The following is a 26,610-nucleotide window of genomic DNA, read 5'->3' on the forward strand; positions in this document are numbered from 1 at the left end:
CTTGCCTGTTGCAGCTCAGAGGCAGGGTTCTTATCTCTTGTCCGTTGTAGCTCGGAGATGGATAAATGAACCTCTTTTCCGTTGCAGCTCAGAGGCAGGGTTGTTATCTCTTGTCCGTTGTAGCTCGGAGATGGATAAATGAACCTCTTTTCCGTTGCAGCTCAAAGGCACGGTTGTTATCTCTTGTCCGTTGTAGCTCGGAGATGGATAAATGAACCTCTTTAACGTTGCAGCTCAGAGGCAGGGTTGTTATCTCTTGTCCGTTGTAGCTCGGAGATGGATAAATGAACCTCTTTTCCGTTGCAGCTCAGAGGCAGGGTTGTTATCTCTTGTCCGTTGTAGCTCGGAGATGGATAAATGAACCTCTTTTCCGTTGCAGCTCAAAGGCACGGTTGTTATCTCTTGTCCGTTGTAGCTCGGAGATGGATAAATGAACCTCTTTAACGTTGCAGCTCAGAGGCAGGGTTGTTATCTCTTGTCCGTTGTAGCTCGGAGATGGATAAATGAACCTCTTTTCCGTTGCAGCTCAGAGGCAGGGTTGTTATCTCTTGTCCGTTGTAGCTCGGAGATGGATAAATGAACCTCTTTTCCGTTGCAGCTCAAAGGCACGGTTGTTATCTCTTGTCCGTTGTAGCTCGGAGATGGATAAATGAACCTCTTTAACGTTGCAGCTCAGAGGCAGGGTTGTTATCTCTTGTCCGTTGTAGCTCGGAGATGGATAAATGAACCTCTTTTCCGTTGCAGCTCAGAGGCAGGGTTGTTATCACTTGTCAGTTGTAGCTCGGAGATGAATAAATAAACCTCTTGCCTGTTGCAGCTCAGAGGCAGGGTTCTTATCTCTTGTCCGTTGTAGCTCGGAGATGGATAAATGAACCTCTTTTCCGTTGCAGCTCAGAGGCAGGGTTGTTATCTCTTGTCCGTTGTAGCTCGGAGATGGATAAATGAACCTCTTTTCCGTTGCAGCTCAGAGGCAGGGTTGTTATCACTTGTCAGTTGTAGCTCGGAGATGAATAAATAAACCTCTTGCCTGTTGCAGCTCAGAGGCAGGGTTCTTATCTCTTGTCCGTTGTAGCTCGGAGATGGATAAATGAACCTCTTGCCTGTTGCAGCTCAGAGGTAGGGTTGTTATCTCTTGTCCGTTGTAGCTCGGAGATGGATAAATGAACCTCTTGCCTGTTGCAGCTCAGAGGTAGGGTTGTTATCTCTTGTCCGTTGTAGCTCGGAGATGGATAAATGAACCTCTTGCCTGTTGCAGCTCAGAGGTAGGGTTGTTATCTCTTGTCCGTTGTAGCTCGGAGATGGATAGATGAACCTCTTGTCTGTTGCAGCTCAGAGGTAGGGTTGTTATTTGCTGCCCATTGCAGCTCGGAGATGGGTACGGGACTTCTTGCCCGTTGCAGTTCAGACGTGAGGTTAGAGGAGTCTCTCGCGCTCGATTCAGCTTAAAGAGATAGATAGAATATGACCAGTTAACAACTGATGTCTTCTGCCTCCAGGTGTCCGTTTATATAGTCAGTCTTCGGAGGTGGAACCTGTGGAGGGGTTGAAGGGGTTTTCTTCGTATCTCTTCGTGTTCCATCGGTGCTTCGGCATTTGTCGGCTGCTTGCTGGTGTTTGTGTCGAATCACTTGGCTTTATTTACCAATACAGGATACTTCCAATATGAGAGAATATTGAAATATGTTCATCCCAAGTGAGTTTGAAGTTTATTGTAATAATATTGATGTTCAATTGTTATTTATCCAAATATATAATTATTTGTTACTTTTTGTGGCTGAGTGAATATAAATGAAAGTGTAAGTATAAGATGACAATTTCAAAAGATTAGAACTGTCCTAATTTCTCCCTTCACCACGATCGAAATTGAAATCGCTAAAATAGAAAAAATGCTAGTGTTCATTTGCTCTTGTAATTAATTATGATAGGATGTTTTCGTTCATGTTTTTACAGCTAAGAAACACGATGGAAAATTTAACTTACGCAACAGTGAAAGGTTCGGCTGTGGATATGTACTTCCGACGACAGGTAGAGCTGTCTAACATGTACAGAACAATGGAAGCCAACAGTTATGAAAAGGCAGAGGATGCAATACGGGACGTTAAGGATGGGTATTTATTATTATTCTTATTAATTATATATGGTGCACTATTTTTTGCATAAACTCTCATTTAATTATTGTTAAATGGTTGGCATTCTGGTAGGAGACCCAAGTTCGTTTTCCAATGGCAGTGCTGAGATCGAATTCCACATTAAACTTTAGATTTGTGTTTCACTGATATCGGTGCTGAAATAAAATAAAATTTAATCTTTCAGTTTAACGTCCTACGATTATGCTCTTTACGCTAAGGGAGGCGAATGATTAAGGCAAGTGAATGTGATTGTGGGAGGAAGTCGAGTACCACGAAAATACCTACGGACACGATGTTGTCCACCACAAACTTAGTTGACCGGGATCAAAGCGGGCACCCCACGGACACGAAGTAAGCGCTCTACCACTGAGCCACCGTACCCCCTTCCTTCGTGCTCAAAGAAACAAACAATTCTTATTACATAGGAATTTTCATAAAGTTTGATACAAATATTTTAACACAGATACAATCTAATACATTTTGCTAAATCAACTAACATTTACCTATAATGTGCCCTGGAAATCCTACTGTAAAAGGATTTCTATATTCTTAGTATAATTTCGGCAACCAATCCTGTTGCCTCCGACAGCTACTCAGTAATGACGAGTTTCGGCAACCAATCCTGTTGCCTTCGACAGCTACTCAGAAATGAGAAGTTTCGGCAACCAATCCTGTTGCCTTCGACAGCTACTTAGAAAGGAGGAGTTTCGGCAATCAATCCTGTTGCCTTCGACAGCTACTCAGAAAGGAGGAGTTTCGGCAATCAATCCTGTTGCCTTCGACAGCTACTCAGAAAGGAGGAGTTTCGGCAATCAATCCTGTTGCCTTCGACAGCTACTCAGAAAGGAGGAGTTTCGGCAATCAATCCTGTTGCCTTCGACAGCTATTCAGAAATGAGCAGTTTCGACTTCACAATTATTTTGTACATTTTATTCAACTTAGTCCTTTTTCCACACAAAACATAATCTATTAAGGATTTAGAGATCACTACAGACACTAACTCATTAGGAAGTAGTACAAATATAAACTATGTTACGATATATTGTACATTGTGTTTGAATGGGCATATCTAGTTGTGAGTTAGTATGTGTAGTGATCATTAAAATTTTATTAACAGAAACTCATCTGGAACTTAACCCCAAAATATTCAAAATTTAAAGATAACTCATGTAATATACATATAGTCAAAAATACATTTTTATTGATTTTTTTTTTTTTTTTTTTTTTTGTATGGCTTACTATGGTAACGTCTAATACAAAGTGTGTACATTATTAAAATAAATATGTTTGATTATAGGAAATTAATGGCGTTCATTTGGGACAGTTCTCGCTTAGAATATGAGGCAGCTCAGGATTGTGAACTTGTTACAGCCGGAGAACTATTTGGTCGCTCAGGATACGGAATTGGATTGCAGAAAGGATCGCCGTGGGCAGATGCTGTCACGCTGGCCATTTTAGATTTTCATGAAAGTAAGTAACTGTTATTAGTATGCATACGCATATATTTAAAAAGAAATAACTATCTTCTTACATAATAGTTACATGACTGGTAATGTATAATATATGTTCTATTTTGTAAAATCCTATATGATGTCTAAATGTATGGATATAACTTTATATACCAATAAATGTCACAAAATTGCTTTTAGCATTTCCGATTGTGCATACCTGCCGGAAACAAGGACATAAATTTCGTTAGTCTCTACCAGTTTATAAAACACACGTTAGGTTAGGTTAGATTAGGTTCTGTTTAGCATGAAGTAAGTAAACACAGCGAGGATTAACAGAATTTAACCCCAAATATTACCGGGGAATACAGTTATTCCTGCCTCAGAAGAGTTAGAAATTACCTTAGAGCAGTGGTTCTCAAAGTGGGGTACGCGAACCCCTGGGGGTCCGTGGGACGTAACCAGGGGGTCCGTGACGCCTAAAAATTGAAATGTGTTATAATAAAATACAACTCACAGCTATTATGAAAGAAGTATTCTTTTCAGTTACTAAAAAGAAAGCAATGAAATTAAGGAATGAAAGCAATGAAAGCAAGGAAAGAAGGAAATCATACTTACGTTTGTAAATTTAAATGTTTTTCTACTTTACTAAATTTCTGCCCTGTGAATATGAAGAGTTGTCTATAAATGCATTGCAACATTTGATGCCTTTCCCTACCACTTACTTAAATGCACAGACCTTTTCTGCTCCTTGCAGTATTAGAGCCTGAAAGTGAAATCATCTTAATGTGGAATCGTATCTAAGATTGATGGTGAAAAAACTAATTCCCGATTTTAGTGCACTTATGGAAAAACAGAAAGAATTTCATTCCTCATATTAGTGACACCACATTTGAGAACATTGTTTATCAAGTGAATTTCCTTTAAAGAAAAAAAAAGTACATTTATTTTCAGTCTTAAAATTTACTGTATTTTCAATTGAAATTTTGTTCACTAGGAAACAATCACATAACTCTAGAATAAGTCACTTACTGCATTACTTTTCTTGATATTTTTCTTGTTAGTGGTAATTCTAATCAGTATAGTTTTTAATACCATGTGAAATTTCAGATAGCATTGCAAGGGGGTCCACGGATCACTTTCCGAATGAACAAGGGGCCCGTGGATCACTTTCCGAATCCACAGGGGCTCCGCGTTATCGGAAAGTTTGAGAACCACTGCCTTAGAGTAAACAATTGTTAGGATAAATTAAATGATCTCAATACATCGTGTATTGAGTCAGAAACAGTTTCAACAGTATTCATATGACGACATAATAAATAAATTTGCTGTTAAAAAATCCCCTACGAAAGTTATTAGAACCAGGCAGTAGACTTGACAAATTTTATTTATGACATATTGGTGTAATTTCTGAAATCGCTATTATTATTTTTACTATGCTTACTTGAAACTATTAAATTAAAAAACTATTTTAAGCCAAATACTGTTCATACTTTTGATGTTAGATATTTAGTAAACCAATTTTGAGTAAAGTCATTGTAACATTAATGTTATTAAATATAAGATAATTTCTTATGTTCATTAAAAAAAAAAAATACAATAAGAATCATTTTTGTGGAGCCAATGTATCGTATGCGGACCATACTAAAATAAAATAAAACTAATACAAAATTACATTTTTTAAAGAAATGGTCGTTAATCACAAAAGAAAAAAAATCACAGCTGTCCAAATTACAGTCAGTAATGTAATTTGAGATAATATCATGTTTATTTATATTCATTTTGATATATATATATATTTGGTCTAGGAATTAATTCGTGCGGTTTGTACGCACACATTGAAGCTGTAGTACAAACACAAAATACATAAATACCTTAAGAAAAATATTGTCCATCGCTAGCCACCACTTTCGCCCATCTGTCAGGCAATGTACGGATTCCGTGGCGAAAGAAGTCCTCATCCTTGGAAGCGATCCAGTAAGAGACCCATGTTTCGATATCTTCTGAAGAAGTAAACCGCTGTCCAATCAAATCGTTGTTCATGCAATCGAACAAGTAGTAGTCCGAAGGAGCAACGTCTGGTGAATACGGCGGGTGGGGTAAAACTTCCCATCCGACATTTTCTAAATAGGTTTTGACCGGTTTTGCGACATGTGGGCGAGCGTTATCATGTTGAACAATAAGTTTATCATGTCTGTTCTCCCATTCTGGTCGTGTTCTGGCCAGAGCTTGCTTCAAACGCATTAATTGTCGTCGATAACGTTCTCCATTCATAGTTTCACCCGGTTGCAGCAGCTCATAGTACACCACACCTTTCATATCCCACCATATGCACAGCATAACCTTTACACAGTGAATATCTCGTTTTGGTTGTGATGGACCTGGTTCACCTGGTTTCACCCAGGCCTTTTTTCGTTTAGGGTTCTCGTAATGGATCCACTTCTCATCACCCGTAATAATTCGATGCAGAAACCCCTTTCTGCTCTGTCGTTGAAGCAGCAATTCGCAAATGGTTTTTCGTCTTTCAACGTATCTGTCTTTCAATTCATGTGGAACCCAATGTGACATCTTTTGAATCATTCCCATGGCTTTCAAGCGTTTGGAGACTGTTGTTTGATCAACGCCTAATGCTGCTGCAAGTTGTTCCTGCGTTTGACACGAATCCTGCTCGAGCAATGCTGTCAATTCTTCGTCTTGAAATTTTTTTGGCTGTCCAGCTCGCTCTTGGCCTGCCAAGCCGAAATCACCACTTCTAAACCGTGCAAACCACTTCTGACACGTTCGCTCAGCTAGAGCATGGTCACCATACACTTCCACCAAAATACGATGACTTTCAGTCGCACTTTTCTGCATGTTAAAGTAATGCAGCAGGACACCCCGCAAAAACACTTTATCAGGCACAAATTGCGCCATGTTCACTTAACTACAAACTGGTGTTGTTGACGCTTTAATCCACTGCCCTATACTACGAACGATACGCAATGACAGGGGTTTGCAACACATGTGTGGATACACGGAACTGTGGGACGCTCCGTTCGTTGCGCCATCTCTTGTCCACCCGCACGAATTAATTCCTAGACCAAATATATATAAAAGCATTATAAATTAGGAGTAAAGAATATCTTACATGGCTCTATTTTATTTCATTTTAGTAGTTACACGAAAAATGACTTATAGTAGAGAGATTTTCTATAGATGCTTCAATGACAAAGAAAAACAACAAAATAGATCAACTGATTTATGATATCTATGTTGTTTAAATGGGAAAAGTAAAAGTGAATATTTCGTCCTCTGCTTTAGGACCTTGAGCTGTCTGTAGAAAATCTTTCTACTATAATTAAATTGAAGTGCATAACCCGCAACTTGATATGAATATTTTAATTCTAGGTAAAACGAGAATGTTCATTCAATTCACTTTCGGTTTTATATTACAGACGGAACAATGGAAAAATTGGATACAAAATGGATTCTGCAAGGAAATACGCAACACTGCGAGGAAAATGAAAAGACTCCGAACACTTTAGGTCTAAAAAACATGGCAGGAGTATTCATGTTGGTAGCAGCTGGAATCGTTGGCGGAACCATCCTCATCGTCATCGAAATGACCTACAAGAAACACCACATCAAGAAACAGAAGCAGATGGAAATAGCGCGCCACGCAGCGGACAAATGGCGGGGTCTTATTGAGGTAAAGCACCTGACCACATCCAAACACCGTTGTGTTCTTTCGTCTGCATCCAAAGTTCATGTGAAGAAGAATACCATGCAGTCTCAGACATGAGCAGAAGGCTGCTTCACACGTTGTTTGTTCATTTGTTTGTTTGTTTCTTGTAATATGAGATATTTTTTATTCAATCACGAAAGGACGATAAAAAAAAAAAAAAAAAAGTCACACGAGCACACACAGCACCAAAAATAGTAACGAACAAAACACCTTAGCTGAAGAACTGTTGAATTTAGAAGTTCATATGAGAAAAATGTTCTAAAACAAAATCCAGCATATCATTTTTATATTAAAAAAAATATTTTTAACAATTCATGAAAGCACTAATCAAAAAGGCTTTCAAATTTAAGGTCTAAAACTAAAACGCTTTGTTGTGTGATATGTCATATTATATACAGAGAAGGTATAATTGTAAATAATATATTTAAAAAAGAAATGAGAATCTTATATATATATTAAATTTCAAGACAGATTCATTATATTTATGTGCCTGTTATTGTTGTTGTAAGATTTTGATCAACAAAGACAATCTTGGGTTGAAAATTTCTCATTTTTCCCCTTTATTAAACCACTTTTTTAAAAATATTTTACATAATATTTCATTGTTATGTAAAACGATGTGTGAAGTATGTGTTACATACGAAATTTCAGGACTTCTACTAAATTTTTAAAGAACCTAACGTTAAAAGTAATACAAAATTTTACCCTTTTATTTTTTGTTTGTTTTTCATAAGTGAAAGGAGATAAAGAAATGTAACTTACCACAATCATGGATAATGTTATTCTACAACAGAAAATATGAATCTCAAGAATTTTCAGTGTTGCCATCCAAAGAAATTACAGTGTTGCCAGAGTAACATTTCCCCAAAAATCTAAGTTAAGGCAGCGACTAGAGGAACGAACTCAATTCCATTTGATTACGTATCATGTTGTTTTGGAATCCTTTGAACTACTTTTTAAGTAGTAATTGTATTTAATTTGTAACAAACAAACTAGTTTTAACATACAGCTATTAAAATTAAATTAATAATATTATTTAAAAAGTAGTTCACAGGATACCAAAACAACATGATATGTAATCAAATGCAGTTGAGTTCGTTCCTCTAGTCTCTGTCTTAATTTAGATTTTTGGGAGAAATGTTATTCTGGCAACACTGTAATTTCTATGGATGGTAACACTGGAAATTCTTGAGGTTCATATTTTCTGTTGTAGAATAACATTATCTGTGATTGCGGAAAGTTGCATTTCATTATCTTTTTTCACTTATGAAAAACAAGCAAAAGAAAAAAAGGTAAATTTTGTATTATTTTTAGTATGGCAGGCTCTTAAGACGAAATGAAAAAACTAAAGTATACTGTATACTGGAGTGTTTCCAATATCTCTAAAAATGATTATTGAATTCGATAAACAGAAAGAAAACAGTAACACTTTAGTAATGTATAATTACGCCAAACCTAAGTGATGAACATTGAACAGTTTTCACTGAAACTAGCTAAATTTAAAATGATAGTAATTCACACAACGCAATCCCTCAGAATAATTAGGCCAAGATCACTGAATAGTATCTCCGAATATTAGTAAGATAAAAAGATCTAAAATGGTTGTTTGGATGGGAAATAAACATGGATTGTGTAGATAAGAAAGAGACTTTCGAAGAACTGAGAAAAAGACTGTAGAATAATAAACAAGTTTCAAAATATGGAGTTGTATCTTAGGGAATAGATAACTCGTATATTTAAATATCCTTCAGACAAATGAGATCTAACAACGGGCTTTCTTTTCCGCATACAGATATATGGTAGCTCAGTGGCACAGCACTCTCTTATGGTATGATTGGTCCCTGATTCGATAGTGGATTATGCAACTTTGTGATGGACAACAGTGTCTCGAATTTTTTCGGAATTTCATTTTCATCATTTCACTAATTTTTCCATCAACATTCACTTGCATTTATCATTCGTCATTTTCGATTTAAGTTTTGTTATAGCTGCGATGAACTTTTGAAATTATTAAGTCGTGAAGGTGCTGAGCAAGTTTAGAATCTGAAAATACAAGGTAATTCAGAAAGTATTTACGGACACCATTGTAGAACTGATAAAGATTTCATGAGAGGACTAATTATTTTAAACGTACCATAGCCTTTTTTTCACTTAGGTATCTTGAACGTTCATGCGAATGTCGTGTTTTCTGTTAAGTTTATGTGTTCCATTCTAACACATCTCTATAGCCAGTGCATTCTGCTTTCTTCAGCTTTGCTTTAGTCGTAAAACCGATTTCTTCTCAAAAAATATCTACAATTTTATATCAAAAATTAGATGGATTTGTAGGTGGGTAGCTTTGTCTGTGAGGAAGAAACCATCTTTCAAGTTTAAACTGCAATCCATTCTATAGCAAGACTTGTATTCTATAGCTAGTTTTGTCGTGAAACTGAAAGACAACCTTAGGGAGTTGAATGCAAACGAAAATGATGCGTGAATGAATCAGCTGAAGGAAGCAGAAAGTGTTTTACTTTATTTTGAATAAATTGGTGGATTGGATTGGAATTTAGCATCCCTTTCAGTACCGAGGCTGTAAGACATATGAACCTACAGCTTAAGGTGGAATCCGAACCACCGTAACGCGTTCAAATTTTTCAAGTCTCTACAACCGAGAATCGAACCCAGGATTATCATTCGTCAAATGAGTCTGATGAACTGGTTTAGCAATTACATGGTTGTTTCAAGTTAAAAACGAAACTCACTCTGCATATGCATCTTGAAGGAAAAACACTATAAAACTTTAACAAACAGAAAAATACGTACAATTGGAAATCACTGACAGATGTCCACTCAAAAAAGAAATGCATAAGAAGGTTTGTAGGTTTTGCATTATGCTAGTATGTGATGACATATGGAGTTTATATTATGCCCGGTGGGCCTTCAGATCAAAATGAACTAATAGACCAAAAATATTGATTATGCAAAGATGCTACAAGTAAATTATTAAATAAAGATGAGACATCTACCAACCGATAGACCTTATTGACCTGAACAAAATGATATGAGTGACTTAAATCCTCATGCGTAGTTTTTGAGAAAATAGACCAAAAGATCATTTCATGTAGAAACATCAAGGAAGAATTGCTCGACCACCAGGTAACTCTTGAAATTTTCAACAAAGGATATCTTACTAATGATATGCTGAGAAAGATTATTAGATTTTTATTAGATGCCACCATCTTGGATTTACTCGTTTTTCTTCATTGCTGCGCGTAGAAATAAGAGTTTGCAGTGATGCAGAAAACAGGCTACTGCACGGTTACTACGAAAGATAGAAACGTGTGATTTATACTACGAGGAACGTCCGCAAAATAAGTGTACTAGGACCCTCGAGGGCAGAGGAAATTTGTTATTGTTATGTTGGTCACACTGCCGTGTAACTTAGCTCTTACCCTTTCCAGTGAGCCCAGTCACGCGTTAGTACAACCAAAACTGTGGCCTCATTAACGTCTCCCGTGAAAGATGTCGATGAAACCTGCCGCCAAGTGAGAGATTCGCAGCGTTATTCGTTATCCCGTTATGAACAGAAAATCTTCGTCTGAAGTTTTTTTTAATGAGATCAAATCAGTTTTTGGCGAACGCGTTATGAATTTTACGAGGTGTGTTTAAATGGTGTCGTGAATTTAAAGTCGGTCGTACTGATGTGCACAATGAGCAAAGGAGTGGAAGACCGTCGATTTTGACTGCTTCACGTATTCTTCTGACTTGGCGCCTTCAGACTATCATTTGTTCATCTCCCTGAAGATGCACATGAGTGGTAAAAAAATGTTTCAACTGACGAGAAAGTGGAGGTGGAGATGAAGAATTGGACAAAAGAGGTGGTCGGTGACTTCTTTGACCAAGGCATAAAAAAGATTGATCCCTCGTCTCACTAAGTGCATCGAGAGGGATGGAGACTACATGGGAAAATGGTTCACATATGTACTGATGTAGGCATGTAAAATTTTTGTTTGAAATATTTTTTTGAAATCTACAAAAATTTAGTACATTTATTTTCAGGACGTTCCTCGTACCTTAAACCAGAGCTATTGGTCTTTCATGAAACATATATAAAGTCAGGATAATGTTTTGGGTAAAAGGGATTTTAAAGAGATTATGCTTAGAGGTTATTTTGGTAGATTCATGCGTTACTTTAAATGAAGGAAAAATAAATCCAACTCTGGAAGAAAGCCCCTTGTTCTCTGTGTAATTGGCTATGCTCCTAGAATTTTTGCTTTACTTTCCTATTTGAACAACGTAGTCAGATTGCCTCTCCAGCAGCGAATTAAAGAAAAGCAACGGCATTCTGCCAGTGATGGAACCTTGTTATTTTTGCTACTAGAAGAGTCAAAATTTTTAAGTGGCTATTTTAATTCATAGGAAAATGTAAAACGTGAAAATTAAAATCCACAAAGAAGAAAAAAAAACAAGTTTATGAAAATGAATAGTGTTAAATTTGGCTTCAGATTTCCATAAGACGCTTCGCCACTGAATACATGCGTCCTTATTAGAATACTGTACAGATAACAAAATGGAGGGAGAAAAACTCAATTTTTCATATTATAACAGACATATTGCTATATTCCATTTTTTATAAACAAAAATATATCTTACTTCGGTTCTTATATTAAAAACAAAAGACACTAGTTTTGAGCTTTACGGGAGAATAAATCCATGTTAAAACTGCACAACTCTTTGGAAATCCTCTGTGCAGTGTCAAACTATTATATACTAAGCGAGAAATATAATACTTGTATTAAATTGTTTTGTTTTAATAATTTAATAGAAAAAAGTTTATTTATTAAAACTTAAAATAATCTTGCTTTAATAGTTGCATACTAATTATGTCTAACTTATTATCTTATCTAAAAATTTGAATCATGTCCTTTCTGTTGAATCACGTTATAAAATATGTAAATTGGATCCTGAGTCAATACATCAAAGTATATAAAATAAACCAAATATTGTTGCTTGTCTGGTGCATCTTGGGTACTATTTTTCTACAATACTTCGCAAACCTCTCTGTTCGCTTAGTCATGTAGTTTAAATCTCCGGATTACTTTTTGAACAGCTTAATTCATGTATCTTTTCTTGTGTTGGGTAAAAAGATTAACTTCAAAATTAGTAACAAAAGAAATGTTGACCAAAGCTTAAACATACATTGCGTTTTAAAAACTATGATGTGTTACAGTTTCGGATATCAACTATATTCTTCATCAGACACTGTATACACCTATACAACATAAATGAAGATACAGACATATGTAGTCATCCTTACGAAAAAGTCTAAATTCAATTGGCTGAAGCCTTCACCCAATGCCGCCGTGTACATTTAAGGATCAAACAATTGCACGTGATTTGCAGGGCATTGGACATGAGGACCAACGGGAATGGCTCAAGGCTTCAGTCAATAGAATTTAGACTTTTTCATAAGGATGACTATATATATATATATGTCTATATGTTCCTTAATGTTCTTTAGATATCTATGTATTGTCTGATGAAGGATATGGTAGATATCCGAAACTGTAACACATCATAGTTTTTAAAATACAGTGTTTGTTTAAGCTTTGGTCAGTATTTCTTTAATACAATATCCGATCCAAAGCCATGGATAGTATTATTCAGAATTAGATTGTAATTCTGTAGATTTGTATGCTATTCTCCTCTTCTTAAGAACATATCAGAAGAGAGATAGATGAGCCATTTACACAAGAAAAGCAATTTTAATGACTACAGTTATCCATTCTAAGAAGAGGAAAAAAAAAAAAAAAGAAAACAAATGTACATAATTTCAACCTAAAGAACTGAAGTTATCCTTTCGACCGAACGCAAGAAAAGGAACATCAATTAAACGGTTAAAAATGTAATCCGAAGATTTAATATACATGAAAAAGTCAACAGTAACGTTTGCGAAATATCATAGAAAAATAATATCGCAGGACGCATTATACAGGTAACAGTATATAGTCTCTCTTTATGAGTCTTGAGATATTTTACTGTTATATTATGATTATGATCATTGACATAGATTTTACAAGAAAAATTCCCAAGTATAGATGTGAGCCCAAGGAAGTTCGAACTGATGTTTTATATTGTGATCTTGTGTTGCTGCAGAGGTTAAACAAAAGATTTAGAGTAATTTTCCTAAATCCGTTCCGCTATAATTCTAATGTGAAAATCGACGAATATGAGAAAATGTATTCTTAGATAAGGTTAACAGGCGTCTCCAATTCTCGAGAGCAGCTTATATTTCGGTTTGGGTTTCTACAATTTTATCGGTTTCTTACATCACTCTTTTATTCTTTCTTCAAGTGGAGAATAGGGAAGTATTAATATTGGATTTATTTAAAATCAGAGATCACTTCATCCCCTCTACCCAAGTAAAAAAGAATATGGGCAGCCTTTACAATTTTATGTTTATAGAAAATATGGGCAGCTTTTATAACTTTACGTTTATAAAAAGTATGGGCAGGCTTTACAATTTTACGTTTATAAAAATATGGGCAGGCTTTACAATTTTACGTTTATAAAAAAATATGGGCAGGCTTTACAAATTTACGTTTATAAAAAGTATGGGCAGGCTTTACAATTTTACGTCTCCTCTCTAGATAGCGTGTAGGTATTAAACAATTTTTGTAGGATTGAACTGCGTGAATACAAAAATCGAAGACAAAGTAAGTAAAATATTTTACAAACTGTTCCTTCGTTTTGTATATAAGGGGGATGGGGTTTTCATGAGGTATATGTCAATATGAAATTTTGATCTTCGTTCATACTTATCAACTGATTTAGCAAGAAATTAATAATTAAATCATGTAACTTTATTTTTCGCAGAAAATACATATATACAAAGAAAATTGTTTGACTCTTTCCAGTTACCAACTGCAGATAAATACAGGAATTCGTATTCTATAATGTAAGAAAACATTGGGATAAAAGATGAAGTTGTCATTTTGTAATTGTGCTTTTTCTAAAGGATTATCTACAACAGATACAAACAATGTTAGAAAAAATAATCATAATGAGGGCACAAAAATCAAAAATAAAATAAACTTTCAACATCGTTTCCATGGGTTTTCTCGGGATTTTCCAGTTTCTTCCTACATTATTTAGTAACCTTAAAAATTCATAAATCAGCCGTCTTCTTGAGCTTGAAGGACATACCGTGGGCCGTAAAGCTAGAAATTTGACTTCATTTCACTTCAAAATAAACTTTCTGACGTCATAATCTGACAGAAAAGAAGAATAATAAAAAATGTGTATTGTGAAGAGTCCGTGGTCAAAAACAACATGTCCTCTATCTAAGATACTTACAATTTTCTTTCTTTTTGGATCAAAAGATACAATATATTTCAATCAAACATTTTCTTGTACGCCTTATATCTGAAGAACAATATATAGTGATGCCAAATCCAAACTATCACTTAACTCAGTATAATATACTTTTTCCGTTAAAAAAAAAAAAAAAAAAAAAAAAAAAAACTCGATTGGGGGGCCGTTCAAAAATTTTGTGGCTCCTGATAAAAAAAATCGAATATGTTTCAATCAAAAAATGTTTTTGTGGGCCTTATATCTGGGGAACTATATATAGTGTAGCCAAACCCAAACTATCACTTAACTCAGTATGATGTGCTTATTCCGTAGAAAATACGAAAACTCAATTTAGGGGCTGTTCACAAATTTTGTGGCCCCTGATCCAAAAATATAATTATTGACCAAGATCGCAATCTTTCGATTCATTTTTAGTTTTCCTGTAATTCTTGTTTTTTAGTGCCTTTCTGATAATCTATACACGATCGAAAATCTCATTTGTATTTGTGGGTGCGTACGAAGTTTTCAACAAAACCATGTGAAACATACACAAATTAATATGTACACATAGTGAACGTAAACTATCTTAGTGTATATACCTAGGTATATTAGAAATAAACGTTGTTACATTTATCTTAAAATACAGCAAATAAAACATGTACTTGAAGAGGCAATGCTGGTCTATAGATAATATAAAAAGGGGGAAAAAAAAGGAAAAAACGGAAAAAGCAGTTGATAAAAAGAAAATCGTATGATTGAAGATGACAGTGTATTTTGTTTTTCTTGCTAAGGACGCTCTAGCAAACTATCAGAAAGAGTACAAATATTTTTTCTTGTGTCTATGTGTATAATAAATTAATGGTCTGCAAACATTGAAATAAGGTTACTAAGGAGTGGATGAAAGTTAAATGTTGAATTGCGCCTATTGTTTTAAAAAATCATTGGAAATCTTAAGTACTTCTTGAAATGGAAATTGGGTATTTATTTTAAAAAAGTAACCCATAATACATTTGCTTATTTGCTTAAATACATCTAAGAAAGTCGTCGACAAAATCAGCTTATCTTATAGTCAGACTTCTGAAAATACTTTTTTATATACATATTGCCCTAAACTCAGGGTCACAGACAAGAAGATGGTTCTAGAAATTTAACATCTCTTATAACTCATCTACAATTAAAAGACATATCCACGATTTTAGTAAGAGGATTTCTTTACTTATAAGCAAAATTAATTTTCAATCCGTCAAATTTCCCCACTAGGCATTCCTGCCCTGAACAAGTAGTGTCATAACACTCGAATGACATTCTAATACTCGAATATAACAAATCATTCAACCTTCTTTTTAAACACAAGAAAGGACATGAATAAAAATTTTCAGGTAAGAGTTAAAAAAGCATATAGTGCAAAGAGCTGTAACTCCTAACTAATGTTTCTAACTATTTTTTTTTTATTCTGATGCATGCTAATTAATTAACCTGAACTATAATATGCATTTTTAAAACCATTTCCAAATAGTAAAACGAAATTAAAATGTCCCATTTCAGAAACGCAAGACGTTACGAGCTACAATCGCAGCTCAACGTAGTTTGAGTCGTAATGACGTAAGTGAAGCAGTCACTTCGTCTGCTGCGACGCCGAGACGGTGTCCCCCGGGATCTCGCAGCCCAGGGCCCTCCTGGACTTCTAGCAATGATGTCAGACAGCCACAAGCAGCCTACACACTCCCTCGCACGGAAGAGATTCAAGCAGCAGCTTCTAGACATGGGTCGTATCAACACATTGATCGAATTCAAAATATATTTTAGTGTCCATTATGCAACGTCACGATCCTCTCTTCTCTTCTGCAGTAGTAGAAGTGTTAGAACACCAGTTTTCTTTATTTTTTAAGAAGAAAAGAACAGACATTTAGAAACACTTTTCAATTTATTCATAGTGATTCTTTTTTAAAAGTCGAAAAATTAAGCGTTGGAAAATTACCCATGTTAAGTGGAAATTGATTCATTGTCCAATAAGATAGTCGGTCCAATTTTCTTTTAATATGGCGCCTCGAAGGCAATTTTGTCACTTATTGGGCAGGATATCACTTTCCGCATTCTATTTCAGGCAATTTTATTTCAAAGTCCGATGCATAATATTTACGATCTCTTCTATAAAGACTTGTACAGTAAAGTTTCAGTTGCAAACGATAAATAATTATAGTAAACATATAAGATATGAAGTTTTAGATGTAAAGTCACAATTAAGCCGGTCAAAAATTTGTCAAAATTTTAGACAAATTTTCCATACGATAAATAGAAGTACCTAAATTGAGCACGTGCAATACAAAGGGTGTCTCGAAATAACGGACTTTTTTCAAATAGAAAATAAAAGATGATGATGAATTTCAAACTAAGTCTGTTCATGGTTATAAATAGTACATGGTATGTCATTAATGAATTAATTTTCATACATTTACAAGATGGCCTCATGTCTTGAAGATGACGTCAGCAACATGGCCGCCGTTTTCACGTAAGTATTCCTGAAGCCGTCCAGGAACATCGTGCATTGCATGACGTAACATGACTACAGCAAATCTGATTATTTCCTTGACGATTCGTGTCTTCAGGTCCATGGTCGTACACTTTTGTCTTTAAGTGACCCCAAAAAAAGAAATCACAAGACTGAGAGATCTGAAGATCTTGAGAGTCATGGGATGTCAACTAATCGAGAAATCAAACCGAATGTCAAATAACTGTCTTAATGCTGCCTGGCGAGTTGTATGTGATATTGGCCAGTCCTGCTGAAATCATGCACTGTTACGAATCTTTGGAAAGTAACTTAGTCCTTTAGCCAGGAAGCTGTTCACTATAGCAATAACATTTGGAATTGATGATAACTGCGTTCCCATCATCATCTTTAAAAAAGGATAAAAAAACATAAAATAATAATAATAATAATAAAGGGTCTATAATGCAGGAGGACGACGCTGGACACCATACAGTCAATTTCTGACTGTGTAACCTCACTTCATTGCACTAAACGCGGGTTTTCAGAAGCCCAATATCTGAAATTTTGCTTATTCACGAAGCCGCTGAGATGAAATTGGGAGTCGTCTGACATCCATATCTTGTCAATGAACTGTTGGCCACTTTCCGATTTCGTCAAACTTGCTGCACAGAAATTTCTACACTACTCGTGATCATTTGGTTTTAGTTGCTGGGCGATCTAAAGTTTATACGGGTCGAATTTTAAATCAAACTTTACTATGTGGTACACTATGTGTGTGACCCATGCAGCTGCAGAGACGATGCTTGGCGTCGAATAGAGCGCCTCGGACTTCTCTCAATAGCCTTTGTGTTATGTTGTGTTTGAGCACTGCGAGGTCGACCTATGTGTCTCATGTTCAACGTTGAATCTGTTTCTGAACCCACGTTCACTGCATGCGCGCATAGAACTTGAGCATGTCGTGGAAGTTGATAATGCTGCTGAAATTCGCGACGTGCAGCCTCCACACTGTCATTATTCTTCACAGCGAATGCATGCTTCGCACCATTCCATTGCTCCATGGTAACTGAACGGCATGGTACCTACTTCACACTTGGTGCGTTACGTGGCGTCATATGTATCGCAGTGTGGTGAATTAATCATTTCAAAAATGCCCGTTATTTTGAGACACTGTGTTTAATACTCTCAAATAACAAAATGCATACTTAGTTTCAGGTATTGTTGTCAATGCATTGTAACCTAAGTTGTTTTTAATATTATGAACACTCTTATACCTTTCTCAACGTTTCGTTACTTGTAACTTCGGTGACTTTTTTCGACCTGCCAATCTTTAGAGCAATTAAAAACAATGGGTCAGGAATTGATAGATGTTTCAGAAGGTAAAATTATAAGAAAGGAAAAAATTGGTTCCACCTTGTAAGTCTTCGTTGCAATTTTGTGCTGAATAATCCTTTGTGTTACTGTATCTTATCACTTTCATGTATTCAGTTTTTACCAGTGTTGTCAGAACGTGAACTATCATAATTGACATATTGTGAAATTGTAAGAACAGCACAGATTATTTAAAAATACATAGGAGAAGGAAACAGTAATACATCACTGAGTATTGGACTCTCATAGTTATAAAAAATAAACAAAAGTAATGAATCCGGTTTAACAATATGCCACTAGGCTTAAGAAATTTTAACTGTCGCTCTTACTTTAAATACTGATTCCTAAAAATTCTTTGCACCCACAGGCTTTCATCTCTCCCGCATAGTCTTGTTCACAGACGATAAAACTAATGTCACTATATAAGGTAGAAATCTCATTTCTTTTTGTTTAATAATTTTATTATAATATTTTTTAGAAGCCATAGGGGAAATATTGTTATATCTAGAGAATAAAAGAACTAAGTGAAGTTTGCTTATGTACTACGTCACTAATTGTTGTATACAGCATTCTTATATTCTGAACGAACAACACAGTTTTTAGCTCCATAAAAGTTCATTTTTGGCGATTTTCTCGGAAACTACGCATCAGAATTCACCCTTAAGGATAGCATTTTGTTAATCTCGATGTAATTTATCAACTGATAGGCATTTTATCTTTGAACATCATTTTAGATAAACAGAACATTATTATTAGCTAGAACAACATAGTTTTTAGCCCCATAAAAGTTCGTTTTTGACAATGTTCTCGGAAACTACACATCAGAATTCACATTTAAGCACGTCATCTTTTTAATTTCGATATGACGTATCAACTGATATATGTTTTACCTTTGGACAACATTTTACTTAAATAGAAAAAGAAGTTTAAGACTTAAAGATAATTTTTGGATTTTTCTCTCTAATTACACTACATATTGTCATTTTGCTAATGACACATTCAAGAGTTTCGTGAGGGTAAACTTCAATAACAGTCTCATCTTTGTAGGTGACGCGATTTTTGTTCAGCATGAATTTATAAGTTTACAATTTTTTTCTTTTAAAATTTTCTCGAAAACTACGCATGAGTTTTACATTGATACAAATCTTTTGTTCTGTTTAATGAAACGTATCGCTTTGTAGATCTCTGATCTTTGGACTTTTTTCTTTTTCGCTAAACACTATATAACATTGTAGATTTTTATGTAATTCAATGATTTTGCATTTCCTTGTTTCTAACCCACATAGCACACAGACGTCCACAGGACGTCCGAGACTGATCCGCAACGGACAAGGGACATCCCGGGATCATCCGAATTTTCTCCCGGGATATTCTTAGGACCCCCGCAGGAAATCCAGATGTCCGCTTATATCCCGGAAAACAGGATATTCAACGGGACCTCAAAGGAATGTCCACTGGTAAATTGTGGGATAATGTGATTCTAGGTATGTCCGGCGTGGGAATTCCCTGGGATCTCCTGTCCCATGCGGGAAGTCCCGTGGACACCCTACGTGGAAATGCTTTAGGACGTCCCGTGCAGGATGTCCATGGGATGTCTACTCATTGTCCCAATAATCCCGGGAACTATATGGGATAATTGGGATCAAAATGAGACGTTTTAGGGACGTTGTGTGCTATGTGGGAAGTGACAGTTGTGATACTAAGCTGAATAGTATGTTTAACAGCCTGCTATACTAAAAATAACACAAAATTTACTATTTTTCTTTTGCTTGTTTTTCATAAGTGAAAGGAGATAATGAAACGCAACTTACCGCAATCATAGATAATGTTATTCTACAACAGAAAATACGGACCTCAAGAATTTTCAGTTTTGCCATCCATAGAAATTCATGTTGCCAGTATATTTTCCCCAAAATCTAAGTTAAGGCAGCGACTAGAGGAACGAATTCAACTGCATTTGATTACGTATCATGTCGTCTTGGAATCCTGTGAACTACTTTTTAAATAATGGTTGTATTTAGTTTGTAATAAACAAAATAGTTTTAACATACAATTATTAAAATTAAATAATAATGTTATTTAAGAAGTAGTTCACAAGATACTGAAACAACATGATACGTAATGAAATGCTGTTGAATTCCTTCCTCTAGTCGCTGCCTCAGTTTAAATTTTTGAGAAAATGTTATTCTGGCAACACTGTAATTTCTATGGATGGCAACACTGAAAATTCTTGAGGTTCAAATTTTCTGTTGTAGAATAAGATTATCTATGATTGTGGTAAGTTGCATTTCATTATCTCGTTTCACTTATGAAAAACAAGTAAAAGAAAAATGGTAAATTTTGTACTATTTTTAGTATCTTAAGCTCTTAATCCATGTTGATTCAGTTTTGAAATAAAGTAACGTCTCGGCAGATTACTTCAGTAATTTCAGATCACACAACCTGTCCTCAAAATACTAAATACACATATCCCGCACACTTTGGTAGATAGCTGTTGGAGAGGTAAAATCGGATGATTGTTTTTAAGTTAAGCGTTCTGTTCAGCACCGAGGCTATATGAAAGGAATATCTACAGCTTAACGTGCAATCCGACCACACGATCTACCAACGGGAATCGAACCTGGGTCTCCGACGCATACGCTAACGATATAGTCACGAGGGAATTCTGGACAGAGATAGACAACGAGAGAAAGTTTTTATATAGTTGAAAGAAGTGGCTGCAGGATTAAATATAATATAAGTAAAACATTTCAATTTAACGCCCCACAATTATTCCCTTTTAGGCTTAGGGAGACGATGATTAAAGCAAGTGAATGATGATGGAAGAATTAATGAAAGGAGAAAATGGGAGTAAACGGGAGTACCCCGAGAAAATCCACGCACCCGATGTTGTCCACCACAAACTTACTTGACCAGGGGTTGAACCAGAGATAAGCGATCTACCAGTGAGCCACCGTGACCTCCATTGCAGGATGTAGGTATCAAAACTTTTGTTTACCTTATTTCCATCAAGGGGCCGTGATGACTCAGTGATAGAGCGTTCACCTCTGGTGCATGGGGTCCTTGTTTCGATCCCAGCTCGCACCAAGTGAGCTTTGTGGTGGTGGACAAATACCGTATGCTTGTGTTTCCTCGGGGTTTTCCCGTTTCCTCCCACTTTCTTTATTCCACCATTTCATTCATTTCTCATCATCACCATCTCGTTTAGCCTAGCCGTCATAAGCGTGGGACGTAAAACTTAAAGATTTTTTTTTAATTTCCATTATGATATATCAATGTAACATTGTATAACGAAGTTATGCTAGAGTGATTCTGAACTGATTTTAACAATAATAAAGATCGAAGGCTGGAAATCTATTTAAAAACTCTCTCTTGTCCTGGGTTCAATGTTTGTTATTATTGGCTCCTTTCTCGAACTTACAGCAGAGAGTAGCACTAGGATAACTTTTATCCTCCGTGAACAACTCCAGGGGAGAGTCGAAAGGTTGCAAAGCGCATGGGATTTTGAGAGATCAGAGTATAAAGTAAGTGGCATGATTGTATTCAGTTTATTTAGCAAGGAAGTGACAAAATGAGGTAATAATACAAAAAATCATTTAGGCAAGAATTGCAACAAAAATATTAAAAATTACAAAGTAAGTGTATTTTGTCACCTTTAATTTCCTAACCCAGAGTTTCTCAACCTGGGGGTCGCGAAGTTAAGCGAAAGAGATAAATATAATTAGAATCTAATACCAGAAAATATTTTTAAATATTATTTTGAATTTTGTTTTGATAGGCATATTTTTATTTTTACACATGCTGTTAAGAAAAAAAAAAGGTTTACTAAACATTTGGACAGGTGCAGAGTTGTTTAAAAATCAATTTAAATGAAAGAGCTACGATATGAAACTAATTAGAACTGCATATTGAAATACCAGAAAAATACAAATGCAACAAAACCTACATATTGAAATATAATTAAAATTGAAAGCTAATGAGATATCTGAACATGGTGTGATTTCAATAGTGCGGGAATGTCTGGTTCAATCTTCGTGATGCACATAATCAAGTCATATAAAATACTCAATAACTTTTTTAACAACTGTCCAAGCTTTTTAACCAAAATTAGAAATCACTTTTTTTTTTTAAATCATATAACCCAAAATTAAGGGTGTTATGAAGTTTTAAAATTTTCAAACGGCCTGCAATTAGAAACAAGATGATGGAATAAATTCGATATTTATTTATTTATAATAGGTTTCAGATAGAGCACTAGGCTATTTTACACTGAAACATTTAAACATTTTGATAACATAACAATTTGAGCTAAGATGGTACAGCACAACAGCGACATTACAAAAATAGCTTATTTATAGAGGATCTGAAAGTATACTCATTTGAAAAAAACGTCTACAGTTTCTGGCAACTGATTATAAGTACTAACAATTCGGTTTAGAAGGGACCTTTGGACAATATTTAGCCTCGCACCTCGAGTGTAAAAGAAACCACTAGACCGTGTTGTTCTAGCGGGTACGAGAAAATTGATTTAACTTAATAACTGTTCAGATGATATGTGGCCATTTACAATTTTTTGCAAAAAATATTAGGTCAGAAATTTTGTTTCTCACTAGAGGAGGTTTGATATTGAGGGATTTTAAAACGTCATTTTTTGAAAGTGTTCGGAGGTGAGGTACTCGGTAGGATACAATGACTAAAAAGAAATTAATTACAGAATTTATTTTTTTATTTTTATTTATTTATTTTTTTTTAATGAGTAGGGCAAGCCATAGAACAGATAGTAGAACAGTACTAAACAGTGGGAGCAATATAGGACTTATAGAACAAGCTTAAGCAATTAGAATTTTTTATGTCAGTGAAGCGATAAAGGAGTCCCAGTTTTTTCATTGCAGTACAAGATATTGTGCTTATATGATCCGCAAATGTAAGCTTACAGACAATGATAACACTAAGATCTTTGAAAGAGGTGACAGGACTTAAGTTCTTATGACCAATTTTGTAGATGTGGTTTATAGGTTCCGTTTTTAGAGAAATTGTAAGAGAAGCACATTTTTCGATGTTTAAGCTAAGTTTCCAAAAATTACACCAGTTGAAAAGAATTAAAGCACCATACTGAAGAGCAAGAGCATCGTACTCTGATTTAACTTGTCTGTAGAGATTGCAATCAACCGCAAACAGAAGAATATTGGTAGAGCTGTTTGTAAACAAAGAAGGCAGATCATCCATGTAAAATAGGAATGAATATGAATGAACTGTTTTAATCCATTCGCTTTTAGAGAAGTTACTGTATCCACTACATACAAGAAATGGATTCTACTATTATAGAAATAGATGGATATCGTGAGATTTCCGTGATAGGTATATTAAAAATCCTACACAAGCTTATTACAAACCAGAAATTATAAGGGGGGTCGCTGGCAAGAGGATGTGATAAAATGGGGATCGTGATAGAAATTAGGTTGAGAACCAGTCATAACCTATCCTTGGTAATTGTTCTGATGATGAAGCTGAGAAAAAGTCACCGAAATTATACGTAACGAAATTTAAATAGCACACTATATAGGTAAGTTTAGTGAATTAAATATGTATTTCTTGCATACCACAGACTTCGTTGTTTCCACCCATATAGTTTTACCTTAGCTGAGGTCTCATCAATTTCGCACTTAGTTTTGAAGCCTTTCTCGCTAATATCAATAATAATTGTCAGACACGTTAATAATAATCAGATTTAATCAATATCAACTTAAACCAGTATTCTTTTAACTATTTTTGAAAGCAATAATTTCAATACAAGATCTACAATATTTGTACTTATAATTTAATTATATTTGTTGACTTATATAAAAGATGACCGTGCTCTTTTAATATTAGTCTTAAAAACAGTATTAAAGCGTTTGTGACTAACTAATGAGATGTCTAAACTGAAATGTGAAACATGCTGTTATCAATTGTCTTTTGTTTATGGAAAACAAAACTATATTTTACAGCACAGTAAGTTACAAAGGGACAAAGGTTAAAAAAAAAAAAAAATCACAAAAGTATTGCATTTTTATATTTATTAAAAAAAGGAATGAAGATAATGTATCAAGTTTGTTCAATTACGTAAATGTTCTAAAACGATCATTTTTATTTGGAAATTACAGGAAAAAAAGTAGGATAACTTCCCCTCAATCAACTTTTTGATTAAAATTAAATTTCTTGATTTGCTAGATGAGTGTTACTTCTAAACTGGCAGGATATTTATTTTCGAACGCACCTAATCGCTAAATCATTTATAAATAAAACAAATAGATTGTTTTCAGTTCTTAACTGTGATTCAAACAAGATTCTATTCATATTGCTGATACTGTATCTACTTTTTTTTTTTTTTTTAAAGTACCAATGGCTCCCAAAAATGATAATATGCTAAATGAAAAAAATAAATATGATGTTAAATAATATCAGAAAATTTACAAATTACTACCAAAGACTAGTAAAATCATTATTACACAACTCTATACACATTTTCGCTAAATATTTCGTCAGATGGGATAGGGTTGGAGAAGTGGAAAGAAAAGAAAAATTACAGAAACTCAAAGTGTCACAGAAGAGTTTAGTTGGTAATCATGATTTCAGGTGCGTACTCAGTGTTCGAAGTTCAAAAGTAGAAAGAAATCTACGAGGGCTGTTCGGAAAGTAACCTTCGATTGGTTAAAAAAGAAACATCAAAGTAAATAAAATCAAAGAAACATCAAAGTAATGAAAAGTACTTCTTTGCTCTATCTTTCAACATAGTTTCCATAAACATTCAAGCGCTTATCATATCTCTGCACTAGCTTAGAAATTTCATCAGCATAAAAATCTTCAGTCTGTGCCTTGAGCCAGCCTGTGACCGCATCTTTCACCTCCTCCTCATCACCAAAGCGCTCAGATCCAAGCCACTTCTTCATATGCATAAAGAGATTATAATCGCTGGGTGCCAGACTGTGAAACATCGATTTTCATGAACTTTTGCATCACTTTTTTTAAACGAGTTTATCAGTGACCATTGATGGCCTGCCACTCCTCTCTTCGTAATGAATGTTTGTTTGTCCACTTTAAAATGAACGAACCCATTCACGAACAACTTCTTCATTCATTACACTTGGTCCATATACGGCACAAAGTTCCCGACGAATAGGTGCTGTCAAATATTGTTTTGCCGTAAGAAAACGTATAACGCTCGCACCTTGCACTTGGCGAGGTTTTCTATTGCAGCACACATTTTGAGACGCTACAAAAAATGGAAATAGTGATCAGACAACCTTCAGTCTACCACGGCTGGATGCAGACTGATCTACCGCGCACGTCTGTGCCCCCACTAAGTCACGCACAGTGACCAATCGGAGTTTACTTTCGAAACGCGCCTCGTAGAAACCATCCGGAACAGTTTTCTTAATTAGATGATATGTCATTTAACTATAGCTTGATTAGAACGTTTCAAGAGTCGCTGATACTTTTTTTTCCTCGGTAGTTCCAACAGTGACCGAAAATGGGAGCAGTAGTGTCTCTCGAAATGATCTCGTTGGGATAAACACATTGGCACTGTAAAGTTAGTCACGTCATTTAACTGAAAGTAGAACAACTTTAGCGGAGGAACATAAAGCAAATGGACGAAAGGGTCCGTTAAAAACATATGTGAAAGAGCAAACGAATACACTGAGAAAATCAGACATCCATTGTCTGCTGACTACACACACAATAAAGTATATATATATTAGGATGATTCCAAAAATAGGATGAGATACATGAATCAGGGAACACCGTAGTCCAGTGGTTAAAGCGTTGGATTCATGTCCGCGTGGTCCCGGGTTCTATTCCTGACTGGTGCTTTCCAATTATCGGCATCCACTCAGCGTCGTCAGGCAAACTTGGGAGTTACGTGAAAGCAAGACGTGACGGTCACTAGGTCTAGAAAGCTCCCGATGGCGACTGTTAGGCGCTGATCACGAATCGCTAGCGGATGGCGCTGGAGCAGGTTTAGGCTTACAAATGGCTGTTATGCCAAGTGGTTTTGGTTTGGATACTTGAATCACGAAAATGATAGGAGTGGCAGCAAATATCATGGCGTGGCAGTAAGCCGTACACACCACAGGAAGAAAT

General features: G+C 35.3%; 1 protein-coding gene across 2 annotated transcripts in view; it reads left to right on the top strand.

The window, feature by feature from the left end:
• LOC145681294 (glutamate [NMDA] receptor subunit 1-like) overlaps window positions 1-16,560 on the top strand; it is a 100,637-nt gene extending 84,077 nt beyond the window's left edge. For both annotated transcript variants that reach the window (XM_081752938.1, XM_081752939.1), the window contains exons 15-18: window positions 1,951-2,108; window positions 3,427-3,599; window positions 7,012-7,265; window positions 16,179-16,560. In XM_081752938.1, coding sequence (XP_081609064.1) covers window positions 1,951-2,108; window positions 3,427-3,599; window positions 7,012-7,265; window positions 16,179-16,439 — 846 coding nt within the window. In that variant the 3' untranslated portion in view covers window positions 16,440-16,560. The remainder of the gene's footprint in view (window positions 1-1,950; window positions 2,109-3,426; window positions 3,600-7,011; window positions 7,266-16,178) is intronic.
• The last annotated feature ends 10,050 nt before the right edge of the window (window positions 16,561-26,610 follow it).

This window comes from Thermobia domestica, chromosome 3, assembly GCF_964235325.1.
Source record: "Thermobia domestica chromosome 3, izTheDome1.hap1.1, whole genome shotgun sequence".
Classification (NCBI taxonomy): domain Eukaryota; kingdom Metazoa; phylum Arthropoda; class Insecta; order Zygentoma; family Lepismatidae; genus Thermobia; species Thermobia domestica.